The 20506-nt window shown below is 39.4% G+C and overlaps 1 protein-coding gene across 1 annotated transcript in view; it reads right to left on the reverse strand.

Moving 5' to 3' along the window:
- The window catches only part of LOC139943867 (phospholipid-transporting ATPase ABCA3-like), a 41376-nt gene extending 23784 nt beyond the window's left edge, over positions 1-17592 (reverse strand). The window contains exons 1-10 of the mRNA XM_071940731.1: positions 17326-17592; positions 15431-15823; positions 14162-14455; positions 11820-12064; positions 10695-10932; positions 9367-9540; positions 7257-7438; positions 5832-5981; positions 4588-4863; positions 3439-3594 (exon numbers count right to left, since the gene is read on the reverse strand). Of these exons, the coding sequence (XP_071796832.1) occupies positions 3439-3594; positions 4588-4863; positions 5832-5981; positions 7257-7438; positions 9367-9540; positions 10695-10932; positions 11820-12064; positions 14162-14455; positions 15431-15779 (2064 nt within the window). The 5' untranslated portion in view covers positions 15780-15823; positions 17326-17592. The remainder of the gene's footprint in view (positions 1-3438; positions 3595-4587; positions 4864-5831; positions 5982-7256; positions 7439-9366; positions 9541-10694; positions 10933-11819; positions 12065-14161; positions 14456-15430; positions 15824-17325) is intronic.
- Between the last annotated feature and the right edge of the window lie 2914 nt (positions 17593-20506).

Consider the following 20506-nt stretch of genomic DNA (forward strand, 5'->3'; position numbering starts at 1 on the left):
TCATTACAAAACAACGTGCCAACAGAGGGCCCACGTCGACTTCTCTGATCACAGGCCAATTGGGCCAACATTCAACCAACTTTCCTATATTATAATATGCCAACCTAGAGCCAATGGTGTTTGGCCAAAAGAAGATACAAATCGTGACTTCTCTGATCACATGCCAATTTGGGCCAGGTATGGGCCAACATTTAACTAACTTTTCTAATTATGCCAAGTAAGATACAAATCGTGCCGATGTTGGGCCAATTACATAACTTTAGCAACATGAGGCCAATGTAGATAAGGTCATCAATAACAAATTGGAGACCAACTCAGAACTGGCTCCGCGGCAGAACAATTAATTACGATCCTACATATAAGCTAAAGTAGTAGTCCAGTCTGTTTTCTATACCATCCGCCCTGGTAATAGTTAAAAAAGAGCAGGACAGTTCTTTTCAGAACTGAGATGTCTCCCGAACCTCCGATTATCTACTCCGCGGCAGTAGAATAAAGCAAGACAGTTCTCTAAGAACAAACTCTACCTGACAAGTAGATACACACATGATGTTACCATAAACCAAATATACAATAACAAGAATGGTGTGTTGACAACACAAATGCCCCGCTGGGATTGGGGTTGCTGCACCAAGTCCTTTTCAGGTTATTGTTTTAGCCATAATGACCCTTACAATTAACTGAGGGTGTCAAAAATAATAGGCGTCTGAGGAATCCCTAGACCATAAACCAAGTCTAAAGTTGAAACGCCAAGTCCTTTTCGAATTTTCTTTGGACAACATTTCTTTAGTTTTATCCATAATGACCTTAATATTTAACTGAGGAGGTCCAAAAACAATAGGCTTCTGGGGGATCCAATGACCAATCCACAAAAACGTTTGGAACTGATAGACCAAGTCAATTTCGAGTTAATGCTCGGACAACATGTCTTTTGTTTTAGCAATAATGACCTTAATATTTAACTGAGGGGTCCACAGATGGGCTTCTGGGGGAGCCCTAGACCAACCCACAAACCAAGTTTGGAGTTAATATGGCAAGTCATTTTCAATGCCTCGTTATCGGATGTCAATGTAACACCAACAATAACTGTGTGGCAGTTGGGCAGAACCATTCGCAGTTGGGCAGGCCCATTTAACACAAACAACAACTGTGCTGCAGTTGGGCAGGACCATGTGCACTTGGGCAGGCCCATTTGCAGTTCGGCATGTCTAGCTACAGTTGGGCGACCCATTTGAAGCTGGGCGGCCCATTCGCAGTTGGGCGACCCATTCGCAGTTGGGCGGCCCATTCGAAGTTGGGCGGCCATTCGAAGTTGGGCGGCCATTCGAAGTTGGGCTGCCCATTCGAAGTTGGGCGGCCCATTCGAAGTTGGGCGGCCCATTCGAAGTTGGGCGGCCCATTCGAAGTTGGGCGGCCCATTCGAAGTTGGGCGGCCCATTTGAAGTTGGGCGATCCATTTGTAGTTGGGCATACCCATTTGCCACGTTGGTCTGGCCCATTTGCCAATGCAAAACTATAATTAGGCCGATTCTACAATTGGGCCACAACATAGTTAAACAAAAAATTTTGTACACACTACATAGAACTAATACTCAAACATAAACCGTGAAAACTATTATGGTATCTTGTTTACAAAGTTTTAAAGGACTAATTAAGAGCAAGTTCGAGTTTGCTTGATCACATCACTATATATTAAATGCAGTTTCATAATTGTCTTCCTTAAAGGATAAATCTGCATCATTCTTTGACATATCAAATCACAAACCTATGGAAATTTGGGCTCAATCGGTCATCAAAGTTGCATGAGAACAACATCTGGGCATCTACAACATACTACATCCAGGAAATTGCTAAAAACTGAACTGTATCGATTCTAACTCAATGTTTCATCTCCCAAGCGCCTAAATCTAGCACCCAGCCCAGATACTTGGGCTTTGAAGAAGGGGCAAGGCAATTTTGGCACGACGTTGACAGAATGAATGCATGTGGTGCGCGACGACTATGCTGTACATGATGTACATTACATGTACTAAGCATGCATCTGGGGGAAAAACCACTTTCTCAAGCATGCACAGACATGTTGAGTCTTTTTCTCCCGACGTTTGTTGCTGGTTCGCGTAATTTTACCAATAAAGGGCGTTTAATCTCACGCTATTGCATTGTTCCAAAATGCCCTCTAGCGGTCAATGTTGCTTGTATTTTTTGTCGCACGCAAAATAACAAAGACTAGCAGGCCTGAAATCTGCTTCTTTGCATTACGTGTGTGAAATTGGGTTCTATTTCTTGCGTGAAATTTATACAGAAATCGGGATGTTTGAGGGTTTTTTTGTGCTTACTTTTTGAGGCATTTTAAGAGAACGTCGAACTTGAATATAATTTTTTTCAGGAGGAAGGGCGCGACGGCAATGATGAGAAAAGAGCACGCCAAGAATTTTTTTAAGGGCATGGCGGCAACTGGTAGGGGAACGACGGCAATTGCGGTCATTGACATTGTGAAGTATTAGGGCTGAGCACCTAAACACCAACTCGAGCGCACCAGGCGCGCAAGTGTTGAGCACTGCGCACCATTTGCGGCGGGGTCATCAGTGCCTAGATATTTTTTCAAAAGAGGGCGCTACCAATTTGGGTTTTTTTCAGATTGGTCTATAAAAGAACCTATCATTATTATTGTTACTGTGTGTAATTCAGTCTGTTAGGCTGCTATAAGCAGATTTTAATAAACCAATAATAATAATTTCAAAGACAAGTGGCAATTCACATTTACTTTTTAAATATGCTTCATTTAGAGCTGTAGACACAGAGTTTGACTTACTAACAGAAAAGGGGTTTGGGCCTAACAGCAAAAGTATACTCCACTCGGAAACAAACAAATCTTGGACTAGTAACAGACAGGGTAAAGACACGTGACTGGTCACATTTTCTTTTTAAGCTGCTTACCTTAGAGTTGTAGATAAGAGTAATGCCAAACACTTACTAACAGAAATGTTAATGTCATTTTGATATGTGTACACTTCTGAATGTTCGTAATTATCGATTAAAAAATCAGGCCCCAACCTAAAGGTTTTAAACACTAAAAACACTTCTGCCGTTGATGGCGCGAGTCAAAGGACATTGCCGCTGACTTCATGCCTGGGAGTTTGCTTTGTTATACCTCCACGCTGCAACAAAGCGGCTTTACAAATTGAAGATCCCAATTATGACGTTTTCAGAGTGGTTGTGTAACGGGGCTTTTTCGCAAATCTCTCAGAAATGTGCTGGATAAGGGCATTCGAAATGATTGTTTTTTTACACAATCGAATTCTATTTATAATCATATGACTCGACTTCCTTATTCATTGAAAACATTTTAAGTGAAATTCAGCAAAGTTCACAACTTGACATTTTTATTCAAGCAGGTCTTTAATAATAAACCAGTAACATTTTCTTTTTAAAGCTGCTTACCTTAGAGTTGTAGATAAGAGCAATGCCAACACAGAGTTTGCGCTTCATACCACCAGAGAGTGATCTCGTTTGGACGTGTCGTTTGTCTTCTAAGGCCAGGGCCTGAATGTAATGATTGACCTCATCCTTCACTGCAGATGATGGACATCCTTTCAGCTGAAACAAATCCAAAGTTACAAGTACAAATAAAAAGCAGGAATTAATTTTAAGGGTCTGTACATTTATACGTTTGGGTTTTGGAACTCTTTGTACGTTTCAACAGAGTTTAAAAGAGTTAGATGTGTCACAAGATCAAAGAAGAATGAGACAATGGGGCAAGTTATGATATTTGAAATCATGCCTCTTTAGCAACATGACTAAGAAGAATATCCAATGTATTTAGATATTTCACAGTCACACTTCCAGGGGTTCATTCATTCATTCATTTCTTTAAACAAAAATTCTCACACAAAGAAAAGTGATATAATATACATTATATTATGATATAATTAAGGAAAACATAAGTACATTAGGATTTTGTGTGAGGATGTAGGTCTCTACAAAGTATGACTGCTTCGAGTGCTATGGTTAAAACTACAACTCCTGAGGTGATCCCGGAGCGATCTCTTTTCCCAAGGCGCATTCGAGGGAAATTTGAACAGTCCGGGGATTACCAAAGCCGCAGTAAAAGCAGTCAATGTTTTATAACACCCCAAACAGACTATTCATCATCCTCATACACGTGCATTTCAGATACACAGATGCACAACTGATTGGGTTCGAGGTGGTAAAAAAACATCACACATATCATGTGACGCGCTCTAAACCAATGAAAAGGCAGAATATTTGTAAGGGGTGTTATAGTAGAAAACATTGTAAGAAACAACTTCCTCCTGAAGTAGCGTAGTTTTTGAGAAAGAGATATTTGAATCTGAGAAAGACTTCATGAAGCCTTTCTCAGGCATCTGAAAGCACACATATTTGTGATTTTTCCCCTTTCATTATTCTCTTAGAACTTCGATGACCAATTGAGTCCAAATTCTAACAGAAGTGTTGTTTTATACATAAATAGGATACACCAAGTGAGAATACTGGTCTTTGACAATTACCAAACAATTCCGGCGCCTTTTAGGAGTCGATTAATTAAATACATCAACATTACGCGTTTACCTTTGCGAAAAAATAAAGATGCTCCGCAACCGTCATTCTATCGAACAGAACGTCGTGCTGTGGGCAAAGGCCCAGGCTCAACCTCACTCCGTCGATCTCCGACTGGATGTCAAAGTTATTGACCAACGCCTTCCCCGAAGTCGGCGGGAACATTCCGGTCAGCATGGAGAGGGTAGATGTCTTACCGGCCCCGTTGTGACCCAGGAGAGCTGTAATCTGACCCTCGTACATGTTGAGTGTCAGGCCATTGACGGCAACTTTATCCTTGCCATAAACCTGTAATAATAATAAATATGATAATAATAATAATAATGATAATAATAAATAATAATAAAGACATTTGTAAAGCTCTAAGCGCATAACTATATAATGTACAATGAGTGAAAGATACAATAAAAGTAAACAGATTACAAATAAGCAGCTTCAAACAAATGAAATTTTAACATAGACTTAGAAGTACTACATGTAGCCTGGCGAATATGCACAGGAAGACTATTCGAAAGAAATGGAGCAGCGTAACAAAATTCAAACCCACACTCAGCTGATCAGAAACACCAGTTTGATTTCGGTGCTCTTAAGCGCTCGGCCAAGACACTTTCACTATGTCAGGCCTTTAACTATTTTTTTGCATTTAAACTAAGGTCCTTTTGGTTGGTAAGCAGTTTGCAACTTAACTTAAAGGAACACGTTGCCTTGGATCGGACGAGTTGGTCAAAACAAAAGCGTTTGTAACCGTTTTTTATAAAATGCATGTGGTTGGAAAGATGTTTTAAAAGTAGAATACAATGATCCACACAAGTTTGCCTCGAAATTGCGTGGTTTTCCTTCTACTGTGCGAACTAACATGGTCGGCCATTTATGGGAGTCAAAATTTTGACCCCCATAAATGGCCGACGTGTTAGTCGACGAGGTAAAAGGAAAACCACGCAATTTCGAGGCATGTTTGTGTGGATCATTGTATTCTACTTTTACAACATCTTTCTACCCATATGCATTTTATAAAAAACGGTTACAAACGCTTTTCAAAGACCAACTCGACCGATCCAAGGCAACGTGTTCCTTTAACTTAGTTGCATTTAAAAAGTACTTTAACACTGTTTCAAAGGGCGGTAAAGTCAAAAAACATTCAAATGCAGAACAAAAACATGAGCAGGAATAGCAATTATGGTTTAAAAATACACATCAGCTAATTTTCAAAACAGCTGATTCTATTGTCTAACATGTGTCTAATGAGAAACCCCTACCTTTGTTAGTCCCTGTATCTTGATGCCAGCGTGTAGGCCTTGAGGCTCGGCTTCAAAGAAGGAGAGAGATTGCTTCCTTCTAATAGTTGGATAAGGAGGGTTGGGTTCCATTGTGTCTGCTCTTACCCTAGGACCACACCAGTAGGAAACCTTCATAAAAAAAAAAATTGTTTTGCGTTTAAGAATTAGATAAAATAAAAAATAATAATATTAAAGACATTTAAAACCAAAAGGGTGCTCGAGGCGCTAACAATAAAAAAAGTTATTAAAAATAATAATATAATAAAGACTACTTATAAGGTGCCAAAATCCAACGGACGAGGTGCCCAAAACGCACAAAAATGGCGTTTCATAAAGTGTGTTTTCAATTATTCAATTATTATGGGGGTATGCATGCGTTTAAAATTTGCATTTCTCTAATTTTTTTCAAATGTTATTTTAAAGTTCCGTCCACATTTTTATAAAGCTGCTCAGTAATTTGCTAATGTGTTACTTAGCAACATGGGTTACCAATCAATATACTGTGTAATATTGGTCGGTTCACTTCTAATTTCTGTTCGGCAGGAAAATATTTTTGAAGCTATAATATGTTACTGGGCGCTGATCATCCAGTGAAAGACTTGCGTGTGATGTTAATGCAAGGGGTCAGTAACCTCCCGACATAATTAGAGCCAGGTTATGGTTTAAGGCCCGATCACAGAGGCCCCGATGACCAGAACGAAAATGATAACGATAAAAATGCACGCCCTCGATTGGGTGAATGAGCGTGAGCGTATTCTGCGTGGCGCAATTCAACCAATCGCGAGCGTGCATTTTTATCGTTCTCGTTTTCGTTCTCGTTATCGGGGCCTGTGTGACCAGGCCTTTAAACAAACTAATATACTTTAGTAGAAGTTAAAGGCAGTGGACACTATTGGTAGTCACTCAAAATAATTAATAGCATAAAACCTTACTTTGGTAACGAGTAATGGACAGCTGTTAATAGTGTAAAACACTGTGAGAAAAAACTCCCTCTGAAGTAATGCAGTTTTCGAAAAAGAAGTAATTTTCCATGAATTTGATTTCCAGACCACAGAATTAGATTTTGAGGTCTCGAAATCAAGCATCTGAAAGCACACAAATTCGCGTTACAAGGGTGTTTTTTCTTTTATTATTATCTCGCAACTTAGACGACCAATTGAGCTGAAATTTTCACAGGTTTGGCATTTTTATGCATATGTTGAGATACACCAAGTGAGAAGACTGGTCTTTGACAATTACCAATAGTGTCCGGTGTCTTTAAATTTGGGGATAAAGAGTATTAATTTTGGTTTTACCCTTACACCGATGTGTGTTAGCTAGGTACACTCACTACTTTCCCCAAGTCACGTAAAAGAAAATAATTTAAAAAATCTACAGAAATATTACTCGGGTGGGAAACTTTACCTGGAATGGAAAGTACCATCGTCTTGGTACCCCGTAGCTGCCTGGAAACACTGCTTCAACATACCACATGAAGACAAGGTACCACACAATGTCCACCACAAACATCAGCAGGATGTCCAGGAAGGTAAAATTGTCATCGATGGATACAGGACGGTTCAGATTGGACCACTGGACTCCCTCACCTAAAATAAATATGTTGGGTCGAGAACACACAAATACATTAAGAGAGAGATTTGAATTCAAAAAGGTGAATCAAGCTGGTAGATATGGACATCCCGGGAATACCCATCCCTTCTCTGGAGTAGGGGAAATAATAATAATAATTACATTTGTACCGCGCATTTTCCATACAAAATTGATCAAAAGTGCCTTACAATAAAAATGATACGATGAACTAAACCAATAACATACATAGTAAACACCCAATAAAACAAAAATAGCAAAGTGGTAAAATCCAGGGGTATTCTTTACAGTTTCAACCGGAACCCTGTGGAATAGGGACGCAGTTTGAAAGTGTCCTAGGGCTGTAGTGAACAGGGATAAGAGTTACAATGTGAAAAGGGCTTTAGAAAGACCTCCAGATTTAAGGGCAGAGATGGAAGTTGTTTGAATATCAGGGGCGAAAGTCATTACAAACGAAAAAGTCTGAAACAAATTCAAAGGAATGTTGAAATGATGCCGCTTCTACTGTTTGGTAACCCCTGGGGTTATAGATTCCAAGGAGCTTTTGGAAACAGTATCCAAAGCACTAGAGAAGTAGACCAATGAGCAGGATTTCATTATTTGTGGGAAAAATATATAGTCTGATTTTCTTCACCAGGCTGACATAAAAAGTCTGAACTCAGCCAAAAGTCTGAACAATCTCATCCCTGTTTGATGCATGAACGCCATTGCTACATGTAGGTACATGTACTTGATATGTTGGCAGGCTTAAAGGCAGTGGACACTATTGGTAATTACTAAGAATAATTATTTAAAACCTTACTTGGTAACAAGTAATGGGGAGAGGTTGATAGTATACAAATATTGAGTGCGTCGAGTGCTATGGTTAAAACTATGACTCCCGAGGTGATCCCCGTAGCGTTCTATTTTCCCGAGGCGAAGCCGAGGGAAAATAAAACGCTCCGGGGATCACCGAGGGAGTCATAGTTTTTAACCATTGCACGAGTAAAAGCAGTCAATATTTGTTTTATAACACCCCAAACATTTCTAAATACTGTACTATTATTATTAAGTTACAAACCTGAATACTACAATCCACGGACGACGTAGTGTCGTGCAATCCGAAATGGTTACAGACTATTAATTTGTCATACTCGCACACGCAACGGACGTCTGGGTACTGCACGCCGTGTGCTAGTCTGTCGGACTAGCGCACGGCGCCATGTGCTAGTCTTCGGACTAGCGCATGGCAAACCGACGGCCGTCGTCCAGCAAAACTAAGACATGTCATGTGACGCGCTCTAAACCAATGAGCAGGCAGAATACTTGCAAGGGGTGTTATAATATAAAACATTGTGAGAAACGGCTTCCTCTGAAGTCAAGTAGTTTTCGAGAAAGAAGTAATTTTCCACGAATTTGATTTCGAGACCTCAAGTTTAGAATTTGAGATCTCAAAATCAAGCATCTGAAAGCACTCAACTTTGTGTGACCAGGGTGTTTTTTCTTTCATTATTATCTCGCAACTTCGATGACCAATTGAGCTCAAATTTTCACAGGTTTGTTATTTTATGCATATGTTGAGATACACCAAGTGAGAAGACTGGTCTTTGACTAACAGTGTCCAATGTCTTTAATGGATTGTCCTGCTTTAGCACTTTTACCGGTGAATAATGTTCGACCTTTTTTTCTATGATCACTTTGCCACGACAAATGAGCACACCCCTTGGAATAGCCACCCTTTCTCAAGAGTAAGGGTAAGTAGAAATACCCTGGGGTATTTTTGAAGCATGCAACCTAAATCCTATCAAAAAGAGACACAGTGTGAAAGTCGCTGGTGTCCCTGTGGGGTTCAAAAAGTCAAAGGGGCCTCCCATGTGCTGAATTCACTGGGAACAAGAGATAAAGTGTGAAAAGGGCTTTAGAGAAAGACGGCATAAACATATCCTACCTGTTCCTTCAAATAAGCCAATGAGGTAAGCCCCCATGGACATCCCTGTATTGGTCAGCAGACAGGATGCCATTTTGAGTCCTCGAGACAGCTCGTCGTATCGTGGATTGATGAAGAAGTATGGAACGTAAGAGAAGAACCAAATCAGTCCCATGAAAACGGCTCCAGTGTTTGCTGACAGAAAAAACAAAAACAAAACAATACTCATTTTAAAATCATGTTTCCTTATTTAACACCATGACTTTAAAGGCATGGACCCTACTGGTAATTACTCAAAATAATTACTAGCATAAGAACTTTCCTGGTAACGAGCAACGGGGAGCTGTTGATAGTATAAAACATTGTGAGAAACGGTTTCCTCTGAAGAAACAGAGTTTTCGAGAGAGAAGTTATTTTCCACTAAAATATTTGAATTTGATTTTGAGACCTCATCTGAAAGCACACAACTTCGTGACAAGGGTGTTTTTCTTCCATTATAATCTCGCAACTTCGACGAATAATTGAGTTCAAATTTTCATAGGTTTGTTATTTTGTGCATATGTTGAGATACACCAAGTGAGAAGACTGGTCTAAAGGTGTCCTTAAACAAGTGTTTCAGGATTAAAACAATCAAACGATTCTAAAAACCAAAGGTGTACTTTGCTTTAAAGCAAAGCAGTAGTTGTGAAGAGAGTGCATTCTGCTCCACAAACCAGACTCCTACAGTGGATGATACCCATGCCTTTACGGACTGTGAAGGGAGTAACCGTGTTTCAGCCCCAGGAGTAGGTGGCAGCCCTCAACTTGAAGTGGCCGACCATGGCCTTGTGATGTTAGGCGTAGGCCTACATGCATAAGGCAATATTTCATAAAATAAATAAAATAAAAGAAACAAATACCTATTAGAAATATACAGTGCTAACACATCGGTGTATATGGGTAAAACTCGGCCAACTCATCATCAGCGCCCGCATCGCCCGTAACGAGAAGCGTCTTGCACCAAGAGTAGCGCGTAGTATCCGCAAAAACCCCAGTTATAAACAGAGCTCCAGCTGGTCATTATCAACCGTTTAAACACCCCCACGTGACGCGCTCTCCATCAATAGGAATAGCGAAACTGTCTTGAGGTATTTATGAATATAGGATTCAAACTGCCTTTAGCTACCAGGTAGTCTCAGTGGTCTAGTTGGTAAGACACTGCTCTAGAATTGCAAAGGTCATGAGTTCGAATCCCACCCAAGTAATGAGCCTGTGATTTGTTCACAGTGCTTGGGTAAGTGCTGAGTAAACAGTGCTTACACACATCGGTGTACATTGGTGAAACCAAAATTAATATTATTAACACATACCTGTTGAGAAAAGCACACTGACGGCAAAACACTGAGCAATGAAGGCCAGCGAGTAGACCAACAAGAAAACAAAGAGCACCGAGGCAGACATGTTGTTGATGACAGCTCCGTGATCGCCCACTGGGATCTTGTAGATGAACGTCATGAAGGCAACCGAGATGAGAAGAAACACTGCATATTCCAGATACCACGCTGTCCAGTGGAGCCAATTGCTCAGGCCCATGATCTTCATAGATTCCTGGTGAATGAATGAATGGAGAACGTTTTAGGACAAAGAATCTGGGTATTTCTGGTCCAAGTGATGTTTGTCCTTTTCTCCCTTTGGGGGGAGGAGGCTGTTTTAGGTCTGAAGGTGCAAAATACCCACAGGCTCTTCATCTTTATCTATGGGGAATGTTTTTTTTACAATCTTTGTGTTTATGCATACATGTACGTTAGGTACTCACACTCCTTATTAGGTACTATATTGCCTACTTTAGTACCTACTGCCAAGTACCTACATGTACTCCTTAGTAATTAAGGTACAAGGTAAGTAAGGTACTCCTTAATGTAATAATTCCAAAAGATGTAACACACATAGATGCTTTGCATTCACTGAGAATCTGTAATAGACTTCTTATGCTTGGTTTAAGTTCGGGACTCAAACTCACACCCCGCTTATCAGAAATACCAAAGCTTAGGTCCAGTGCGCTTGACCGCTCAGAAATGAAACTCCACGTATCGCTGGACAGCCATCTTAGTTAATGTACCATATCAATACATACAACCAAAGTGAGGCTGGGAGTCAAAATGATCAGGCAATCTCCTGTTGCTTCACTCAGGGAGAGAGTCTTTGCTGACAAAATGTCTGAAACTACAGGATCCAAATTTAGGAGGATTGTTGAAATGTTGGCATTCCCACCTTTTGGTAACCACTGGGGTTTAGATTTCACAGCACAAGAGAAATAGATCAATGAGCTAGATTTCTTTAGATGTGGACAAAATAACGGCTGATTTTCTTCACCAGGCTGATTTTCTTCATCAGGCTGATTTAAAAAGTCTGAATTCAGATAACAGTTAGAAATGTCTGATCCCTGTTTACTGCACATAAATGGGTTAATACAAAGTCTTTTAACAGTCACTGACCTTGAGTTTTCTTTCCTTCTCCAGTACTACATTCTTGGTGATGCTGATGGCCGTAATGACAAAACTGATGAGGATAAGGAACGGCAGCTGCATCTGGATCACTAGGATGAAGAAATCATTGATGTACGGCGGGTACGGGTATCGACGCATATCAACCGTGAAGCCGTCGGTGCTGACGTTGCGGAACTGAAGCAGGGCTCGGTCAAGAGCATACTGAAGAGGTAGGAATCCCTCCCTCATGTATCCTGAAAGAGATAGAGGACAAAAGTAGAGAACTCTTAATGAATCTATCTTTAGTTGCCTGGAAAAGCCTCAGTAACCTTAGAGGTGAACCCTTACAGCCTGGTATTACCCAATATGGCAAATTTTATATGGCACAAAAGAGCTAAAGACCAAACAATTTGGCTTTTTGTACCAGAAAAAAAAACACTCCACGGTAGTTTAATATAAAAGCAAGACAAGTCCTCAAAAGAACTGCTAATGTTTATAAACAAATTTAATTACTTTTTGTACACTGTACATTAGGGCTTTTGGCCGCTGTATTGCAATATTCTAACAAACCAATTAAAATAACAATAGTGGTAATATTCATCCTTTGCTATTTATTGTTACCAGAGATTGGGTGTCAGTACAATCCTCCGTCTACTTACTTACCAAGTAAAATGTTAAACAATAAGCAAACAGTCTGTGAATTTGTCATAAACTTGCAGTGAATAATTATATAAGTTCTTGAAGACATTGCGTAACAGAGAGATGTTAAGAGGATCACAAATAACAAATGCAAGCATATTCACTTTTTTTATTAAATAGTCTCACGTCAAACTTCCCGATTTACTCTCGCTTATCACATACAAACACCTAAAACTCCAAATCAGAATCCTTCAAAAATTGTGTTTTTTTACTAAACATGAAGGACATAGCAATAATCATCATCTTCAAATATCAACCCCCAAAATCATCTTCAAATATCAATACAAAATGCTTATTACTTTGAGTTTGATTTTAAAGACAGTAATTTAATCTTATTTTACCATAAAACAAGAGAAATACATATACAGTACACAACAGCTATTTTGAAACTGACACCAACAGTTCTTTTCAGAACCACCCCAACTCATTGAGAGACAATCATTAATTGGCAGTACAGCGAACTTTTCCATAAAGCTAATTAAAACATAACAACATGAACGTTTGTAAATTACACTGCATATTTCTAGCTTTTATCTATTGCTGTGGACTTCTTAAAGTTCAGTATAATTGTCTTGCAAACATTCTGATTTATACCATGTTTGAACTAACAAACACTTGTAACAAGATCACGTTTGCTAAAGACCCGCACAATGGGGAAGTGCAGAATTCAAACCCATTTAGATTGTATAAAGAACTCCAGGGTCTTAAATCTAAAAGCTCAGCCAAACTCAAAGTTAATAAACAAACAAACAAACAGAAGTGCTGAATTCAAAGCCATTTTGGTTGTACATTAACTGCAGGGTCTTTTATCTAACAGCTCAGCCAAATTCAAAGTCAATAAACAACCATTCAGCTCAATACATGTGTATACATTGTAGGATTATCAAGTTGTTTGCTGGTCCATTATCAACCATGTAACAAAGGAAAACAAGCACATGGAGAAAGCCAGACAAAATGAAACACCGATTACTCAATGTGTTTACTTGGTTTGGTGTTTTATCACCTACAAATTGTACAGCACACAACAGTTTGAAATTGGCCCTTCAGGCCTACGTCCTGAATGTCACACAAAGCAAGTATGCAACAACGTAATATATTGTGTGTGAGATACAATGCAAGGCACTGACTGACACAAAGATTTCGTAACTTAGGAAAAATACAGTTATTTGAGCAGAAATGAAGGGGTTTAATAAATTTGGAGGAAGAGTCTCAGTTTAATGAAGTTTGAAGCTCAGCATGACATGGACAACAAGAAGTAATTATTACTTGTAAAGTGGGTACAACCAGCGCCCAATTTCACCGCTTTTCAAAGTAGAAAATATTGCTTGACACATTCTGATAAACAGAAATGAGCAGGATACCAGTCCAGGCCTCGCCTGTATCTTTCGTTTTTGAAAGGGTATGGGCACCAAGGCATTTTCTCCTTGGTAAAGGACACCCTATGAGGAAACTGCAAATTTCAATGGGACGATGCAAGGGCACCAAGGGGTCATTGGAGGCAATTGCCTCCACAAATTGTACATTTGACATGGTAATTTGGCCTAGTAGCCTTATTCTGATTAACACGATTTTTGTTGAACCCATGTATAAATCTCTTCTGAAAAGAACCTTTGATCTCGGGTTTAAAAAAAAATAGAGTGATGAATTCTTACCAGGATCGCCTCCCCAATTCTTCCCCTTCTCTCGTGGTCCGGGCAGGGCTACCAGCGGGAACAGCTTGTCTGTGTACCAACGACTGGACTGTCCTGTCAGGTTTGAATACTGACTGTTGGGGAAGTTTCGCTGGCTGGCTTTCAGGCGGATACTGTAGGTGATGTTGGTTGGTAGATCCTCAGAGGATGGGAAGGGGTTGTGGAACGTGACGCCGCCGAGGAAGTCTGACTTTCCAGACGAGTCGTCTTTGGAGAGAAACTCTACCATCTCGCTCTCTGTCTTGAAACCTAATCCTATGGTTTGGTAAAGAGGTGATGGAGTTTGAGTGATCAGTCAAATAATTAGGTTTTGTTTAGTTGACCCTTATTGCAAAATACAGTGTAGTATAAAAGGGAAACAGAGGGCGCTAGCGTGGAAGGTATGGTGTGCGATGTAAACACTTGACATTCAATGGATTGCGCACCGCATAATATTGATTATAAAGCAGGTTTTGCACATTGCATGTGAGAGCCTGTCGCCGCATACCTAACGCAAATTACTATTAATCAATAGCTCTGATCAATAAAAATGTATAATCAAAAAGTTTAAATGGTCAAGCCCACAACAATTGTAAACACTGTTCTTCAGTTTGTTATTGCATCATTGTTGTCAAAGACAAACAAAATTCAACAGATCAGCTGAAACTGCATGCGTGTGTCGTTTTCTTTTCTATAAATATAAAAAAGCTGAAATGGTCAAACCCACAACAATTCATGGTGAAAACTGTGTTAATTCAGTTTTCTACTACAATGTCTGAATGTAAAACAAATCAAAGGGAACAAAAAGAAGAAAATCAACAGCTGAAACTGCATTCCTACATGTATGATGTGGCTGTGGCTTAAAGACACTGGACACCTTTGTTAATTGTCAAAGACCAGTCGTCTTTCTCAGCATGTGCACAAAATATTGAACCTGTAAAAATTTGAACTCAATTTGTATTGGATGTTGTGAAATAATAATGGAAGAAAAAACACCCTTGTCACACGAAGTTGTGTGTTTTCAGATGCTTGATTTTGGGACCTCATAATCTAACTACATGTATGAGGTCTCAAAATCAAACTCGTGGAAAATTACGAACTTTCTCGAAAAGAACGGTTCTTCAGAGGGAGCCAATTCTCACAATGTTTTACTGTCAACAGCTCTCCATAGTAAGTTTTTATGCTTTCAATTATATTGAGTAATTATCAATAGTGTCTAGTGCCTTTAAACATAATGCTTTGCTTGCTTACCACTGTCCAGAGTAACGTGATCACCAGAATGTAAGTTCTGCACCAAGAAGCTCATGACTCTGGTCTCAGCGCTGCCGTTGGGGGCGTACGCCATTCGCCAGACACACTTAGGAGGAGGAAACGGGAACTTGTCACGAGTGAGGTTATTCGGCAGTTGGTCGATTGAGAACTCATCATAATACTTGGGGTTTTTGTGGTCTTCGTAGTCCACCTTTGTACGGACCCATATCAGCAGCAGGGAGATTAAGATCGGGAGGCCGATCTCGAATATAGTGCGGACAATGTGCCTCTTCTGAAGTACGTAGTTCTTCCACGTCAAGAGGAGAAGTTGGTTGAGTTTCTGACTCATGATGTCACTTTATGCGAAGGTCTCTTTAGGTATTGCATCCAGATCTGGTGTTGTGTTTTAAAATAAAAGACAGGATTAATAGTAAATAAGACAATTTAATAGAACATTTATTACCATGTTACATTTGCACATGGAGGCATCATCTGAAACTAAAAGTCGAGGCATGTATGGATACAGTGCCCAATACAACAGCACAAAAAAAACCAAAACAGGATGAACAGCACTTAAACATGCTAAATTGTAGAGCAAAGAAATAAAATAAAGGCTGTTACGATTAATAATAATACAAAAGTTGAACAAAGAAGACAGGGAGACAGGAAGCTCAAATTTTAGATTTAAGAAATAATGACAATAATTATTAGCCTTATAACGGCAGATAAAGGGAATAACGATACAATCAATACAATTTAGTTTTGTGTAATTAGGTCTAATAAAAATCATTGTTTGTTTGTTTGTTTGTTTGTTTGTTTGTTTGTTTGTTTGTTTCTGGTAACCCGATTAGCCATGCAAAAACCTTAAATGAAAATTGTTGTTATCATTTGTGGCAAAATAAAATTTATTTTCAGGTCTACCCTACAGAAATCTAATTTTAATAAAAATTGCTGACTGCACATTTTGTAGGAATCAATAATGTTAATAATAATCAATTCAGCAGTGGATACAATTTGCAGGTGAGTACGTTCGTCATTGCTTTATGCGCGAAAATTTAGTCCGCGTAACGCCAACAGGCAAATCTGCCTGTGAACAAGATGGCGCATTAGACAGTGAAAGGGTTTATCAGTACCGGCAACAAGTTTATTTTCATACTATTTCTATATTTTGCCGCTGTGAGTCTGCAACAGGCATGATGACAGTTTGGACATGACGACCTAGAAGTTGTACATGACTCTCATTCTCATTGGGGCAGTTGGTAAAAGTTGGAGGTCGGAGGTAGCTGGAGGGGGAAAGTTTCCGTATGGCGCCACCACTTTTTCATTCGATATGAAATAATATAGGTTAGTATCTAATTAACCTCAATGAGATCCCTTTTAGTAAAAATGCGTAAAAAAGTGGTGGCGCCATACGAAAAGCTATACGCTCGAGGTACGTATACATGTAGCCGCGAGAGGTTGGGTTTATTGCGCGATATTGAATGAGTTCGAGAGGAGCTAGGAGTAGGAATAGACCAGCACTCAGCAGTACCATGCAATACCATGTTAATTTTAATAGTAATACACCACCAAATACTGCGTGTTCATTATTTCTAAACACAATTCAAAGTAAAAGAAAAACTCAACCTACACAGTCTACACTACTCATAAACTATGATTACAATGCTTTGTTGCATGGAGCATGGAGGAAGAAAATATGCATGTTAGTACTCTACTCCATGACTCAGTCATGGCGGTGGTTGCTCTACTCTACTGCTGCTTTAACGATTTATGATTATGGCAATTAAAGACTGTCTAGCCCTGGTTAAGTGGCAAAAATAGATCCGCAAGTTGTATTTGGAAAAGCCAGCCAGTTGAAAAAGTGTAAAAATCGTTGAAATTCTTAGTAAACTTACCAAATTGTGTGGAGGATGGATTATTCAACAAGGATGAAATTGCAGTTGCATTGCTTGAAGTTGAACATCACTGCGACGTACACAGTTTATTCATGGAGGTAGTTTATTGCTCGGGGATAACCGGTCTTTGCAGCGTGCCAGACCTCGTGAGTGTGCCCGGGTTATGGTTTTACACAACCAAGGAAACTATAACAAAGTGTATTGACTTTCGACTTTACGTTAAAAGTGTATTGACTTTACGTAAACACAGCTGATTTTACGACGAGTCACAAGATCATTACATATCACGCTCTGCCGCCCTCTGGAGCTCAAAAACCACAAGTTTATTCAGCAATAAAGAGGTGCGTCCGAATTCGGCACGGCAGGGCGCACGCTCGTATATCTATCTCTCCTCTCAGAATAATTAATTTTGTCCATGATGTGGCTTCCATTATGGGTGCACTTTCATAGTCTGTGTTAAGTTTTTTTTTTCTGGTACAAGCTATTGTTTCCCAAGGGTTCACTTGCTTCATGCAGTCAAGTCTCAATGGTAAAGAAACAAAATAATTGTCATATCGTAGATTTTGACCCACCACCTCTATCCTATTCTTATTTAAATAATGGCAGAGAAAAAAGTCACCTCCAATGAAGACACTTTGCCAAAGTTTCATTTGTGTATCTAAACAAATTACTGGGAGACCACCCACATATTATGTCTAAGTAGCTCAGTTGGTGGAGTGCTGGCACAGCAATCCGGAGAGGACATTGGTTTAAATGTCCCTCTAGTTAATTGTTCTTTGTTAAACCCCAAAACAAAAAGTTACTTAAAATGATTTGTAGTCCAATTATTAGCTTTGTTGCAATGGGTGGCTGCCCCGTGGTAGTTCGAACTGCACAACACAGACGGTTACTGGGCCAATTATTGTATTTTCGATGAGTAATGTTTCAGACTAGACTGTAGCTAAATCACAATCAGGGGATCTAATGTGTATGCACTTTGTGGACAAATGTTGATCTCAAAAAGGCCAGGGGAGGAGTTGGGAATTAATTGCATTGAAAAAGGGGGGGGTGGATGGAGAGCACATCCATGGATCACTGGACTGAGACTAGAGAAAAAACAAAGGCCAAATCCGAATTGACATCTTTGGCAGTGGCTGTGACCGGTTTTACTCAAGAGAAGAAAAAAACTAGTTGTCCGAGGCTTATGCTGCTGTGAACAGCCGGCCATAGCTGTAGCCAAAAGTTGCTTGATTCGGAATTGCTTAAAAATGCTAGATGGGTGACTAAACTGTAAATAAAGGTTCACACTGAAACTGAGGGGTTTACTTTTAATTCAACCTGTTCGTCTGATAATTTATTCTTCTGCTTCAATAATCTTCCATTATTACAGGACTCTACTTAAGATTGAGTTTCTACACAATCGTACAGTTCAGGGTTCACTTAAAGTGGCAGTCTAAAGCGTGTTTTATCAAACAAAGACTAGTAATATAGTGCATCTGTAGTAATGATTAATTTCTTCCAACGGTAGACCTATCGGTATTGCACTGGTTATCTTTTATATTCTGCAGCCCACTTCCAAAACAATGATGCATATTAGTTGGGGGTGACTTGATCTCGACTTCGCACATGTTTCTTCTCACTGTAATCTCGTTCAACCAATCAGTTGGAGTACCGAACGAAAGGGAAACTCTATTAGCTTAGATTTCTAACTCGGGTGTAAACTTAACCACAAAATTTGTCTTTTTAAAATCATATCATTCAACTATTTTCAAAAGAATTTCTTCATCAATAATTGTTTCAAATCACTTGAACAAAGAAGTTGTATTCTTCAGACACATCGGTTACAACAACTTGATTATTACCGGTAGGCAATCTCTGTTGCTCATGGAAAGATCCAGAGTCAGAAACTTAAAGAAATTGAACCTATGCATCAGCAACACAGTCAGCACACTCTATCCAGTACGTATCACTGTAGCTCCTGCATACAGCAGGATACTCTACTTCAGTTTTATAACCTTCGACTCCAGGTTTCCTACTGAGGCCCATTCTAAAAAAACATAGCCCTGTTAAATATTAGTCCGATAGATAAAACAATGAACATAGTGGTAGCACTTAAAGACACTGGATACTATTAGTAATTGTCAAAGATCAGTCTTCTCACTTGGTGTATCTCAACATACATGTATGCACAAAACAACAAACCTGTGAAAATTTGGGCTCAATTGGTCATTGAAGTTTCGAGAAAAGGATGAAAGAAAAAACACCCTTGTTGGACAAGTTTGTGTGCTTTCAGATAGAAATAAAAAACTTCTAGCTAGAAGTCTTTTAATATTTTAGTGAGAATTTACCTCTTTCTCAAAAACTACATTACTTCAGAGGGAGTCTTTTTCACAATGTGTTATACTACCAACAGCTCTCCAATGCTCATTACCAAGTCAGTTTTTAAGTTCATATTTGTTTTGAGTAATTACCAAACGTGTACCTTCCCTTTAAAGACTAACTAATTACATAAACAACTGCATGAGCTTTCGTAGCAACAACTACTACTAATTGTGGTGGAAGCATCGTGGCCGAATGAAGAAGAGCACTGAATTCAAACTCTGGTGTTTCTGATCAGCAGAGTGTGGGTTTGAATGTGGGTTCGAATCCCAGCCGTGACACGTGTGTCCTGAAGCAAGACACTTAACCATTGCTTCGTCCTTCGGATGGGATGTAAAGCTGTTGGTCCTGTGTGTTATGTTAGGCATTTAAAAGAACCTAGTACACTTATCGAAAAGAGAAGTGGTTCGCCCCGGTGTTCCTGGTTTGATTGGCAGCATTTTGCACCACAGCACCTTGTAAACCATTACAAAGTGCTGTGTAAAATGGGTACATCTCATAATTAAAACGTAGTGCCACATAACTTGCAGAAAATACTGCAAGTTTAAGTACTTTGAGACGCCCTTCAGGTGTATAAAGCGCTATATAAAAACCTTGTACATGTATTATTATTATTGCTTACACCAGCTGAAGTGGTTGTTGTTACAAACGTAATTAGTTAGTCTTTCAGTGCTACCACTGCCTCCTTGTTTTATCTGATGAGGACTATAATTCATGAATTCAACTTTTCAAATGTCATCTCAAAATAGTTTACAAACTTGTCCGATGCTCTAAAAAGGAGCTAGCTAACAGGTAATGACAAATTAATTGACCAGAAAAGTGC

The sequence above is a fragment of the Asterias amurensis genome, chromosome 11 (genome assembly GCF_032118995.1).
Source record: "Asterias amurensis chromosome 11, ASM3211899v1".
In the NCBI taxonomy this organism is placed as follows: domain Eukaryota; kingdom Metazoa; phylum Echinodermata; class Asteroidea; order Forcipulatida; family Asteriidae; genus Asterias; species Asterias amurensis.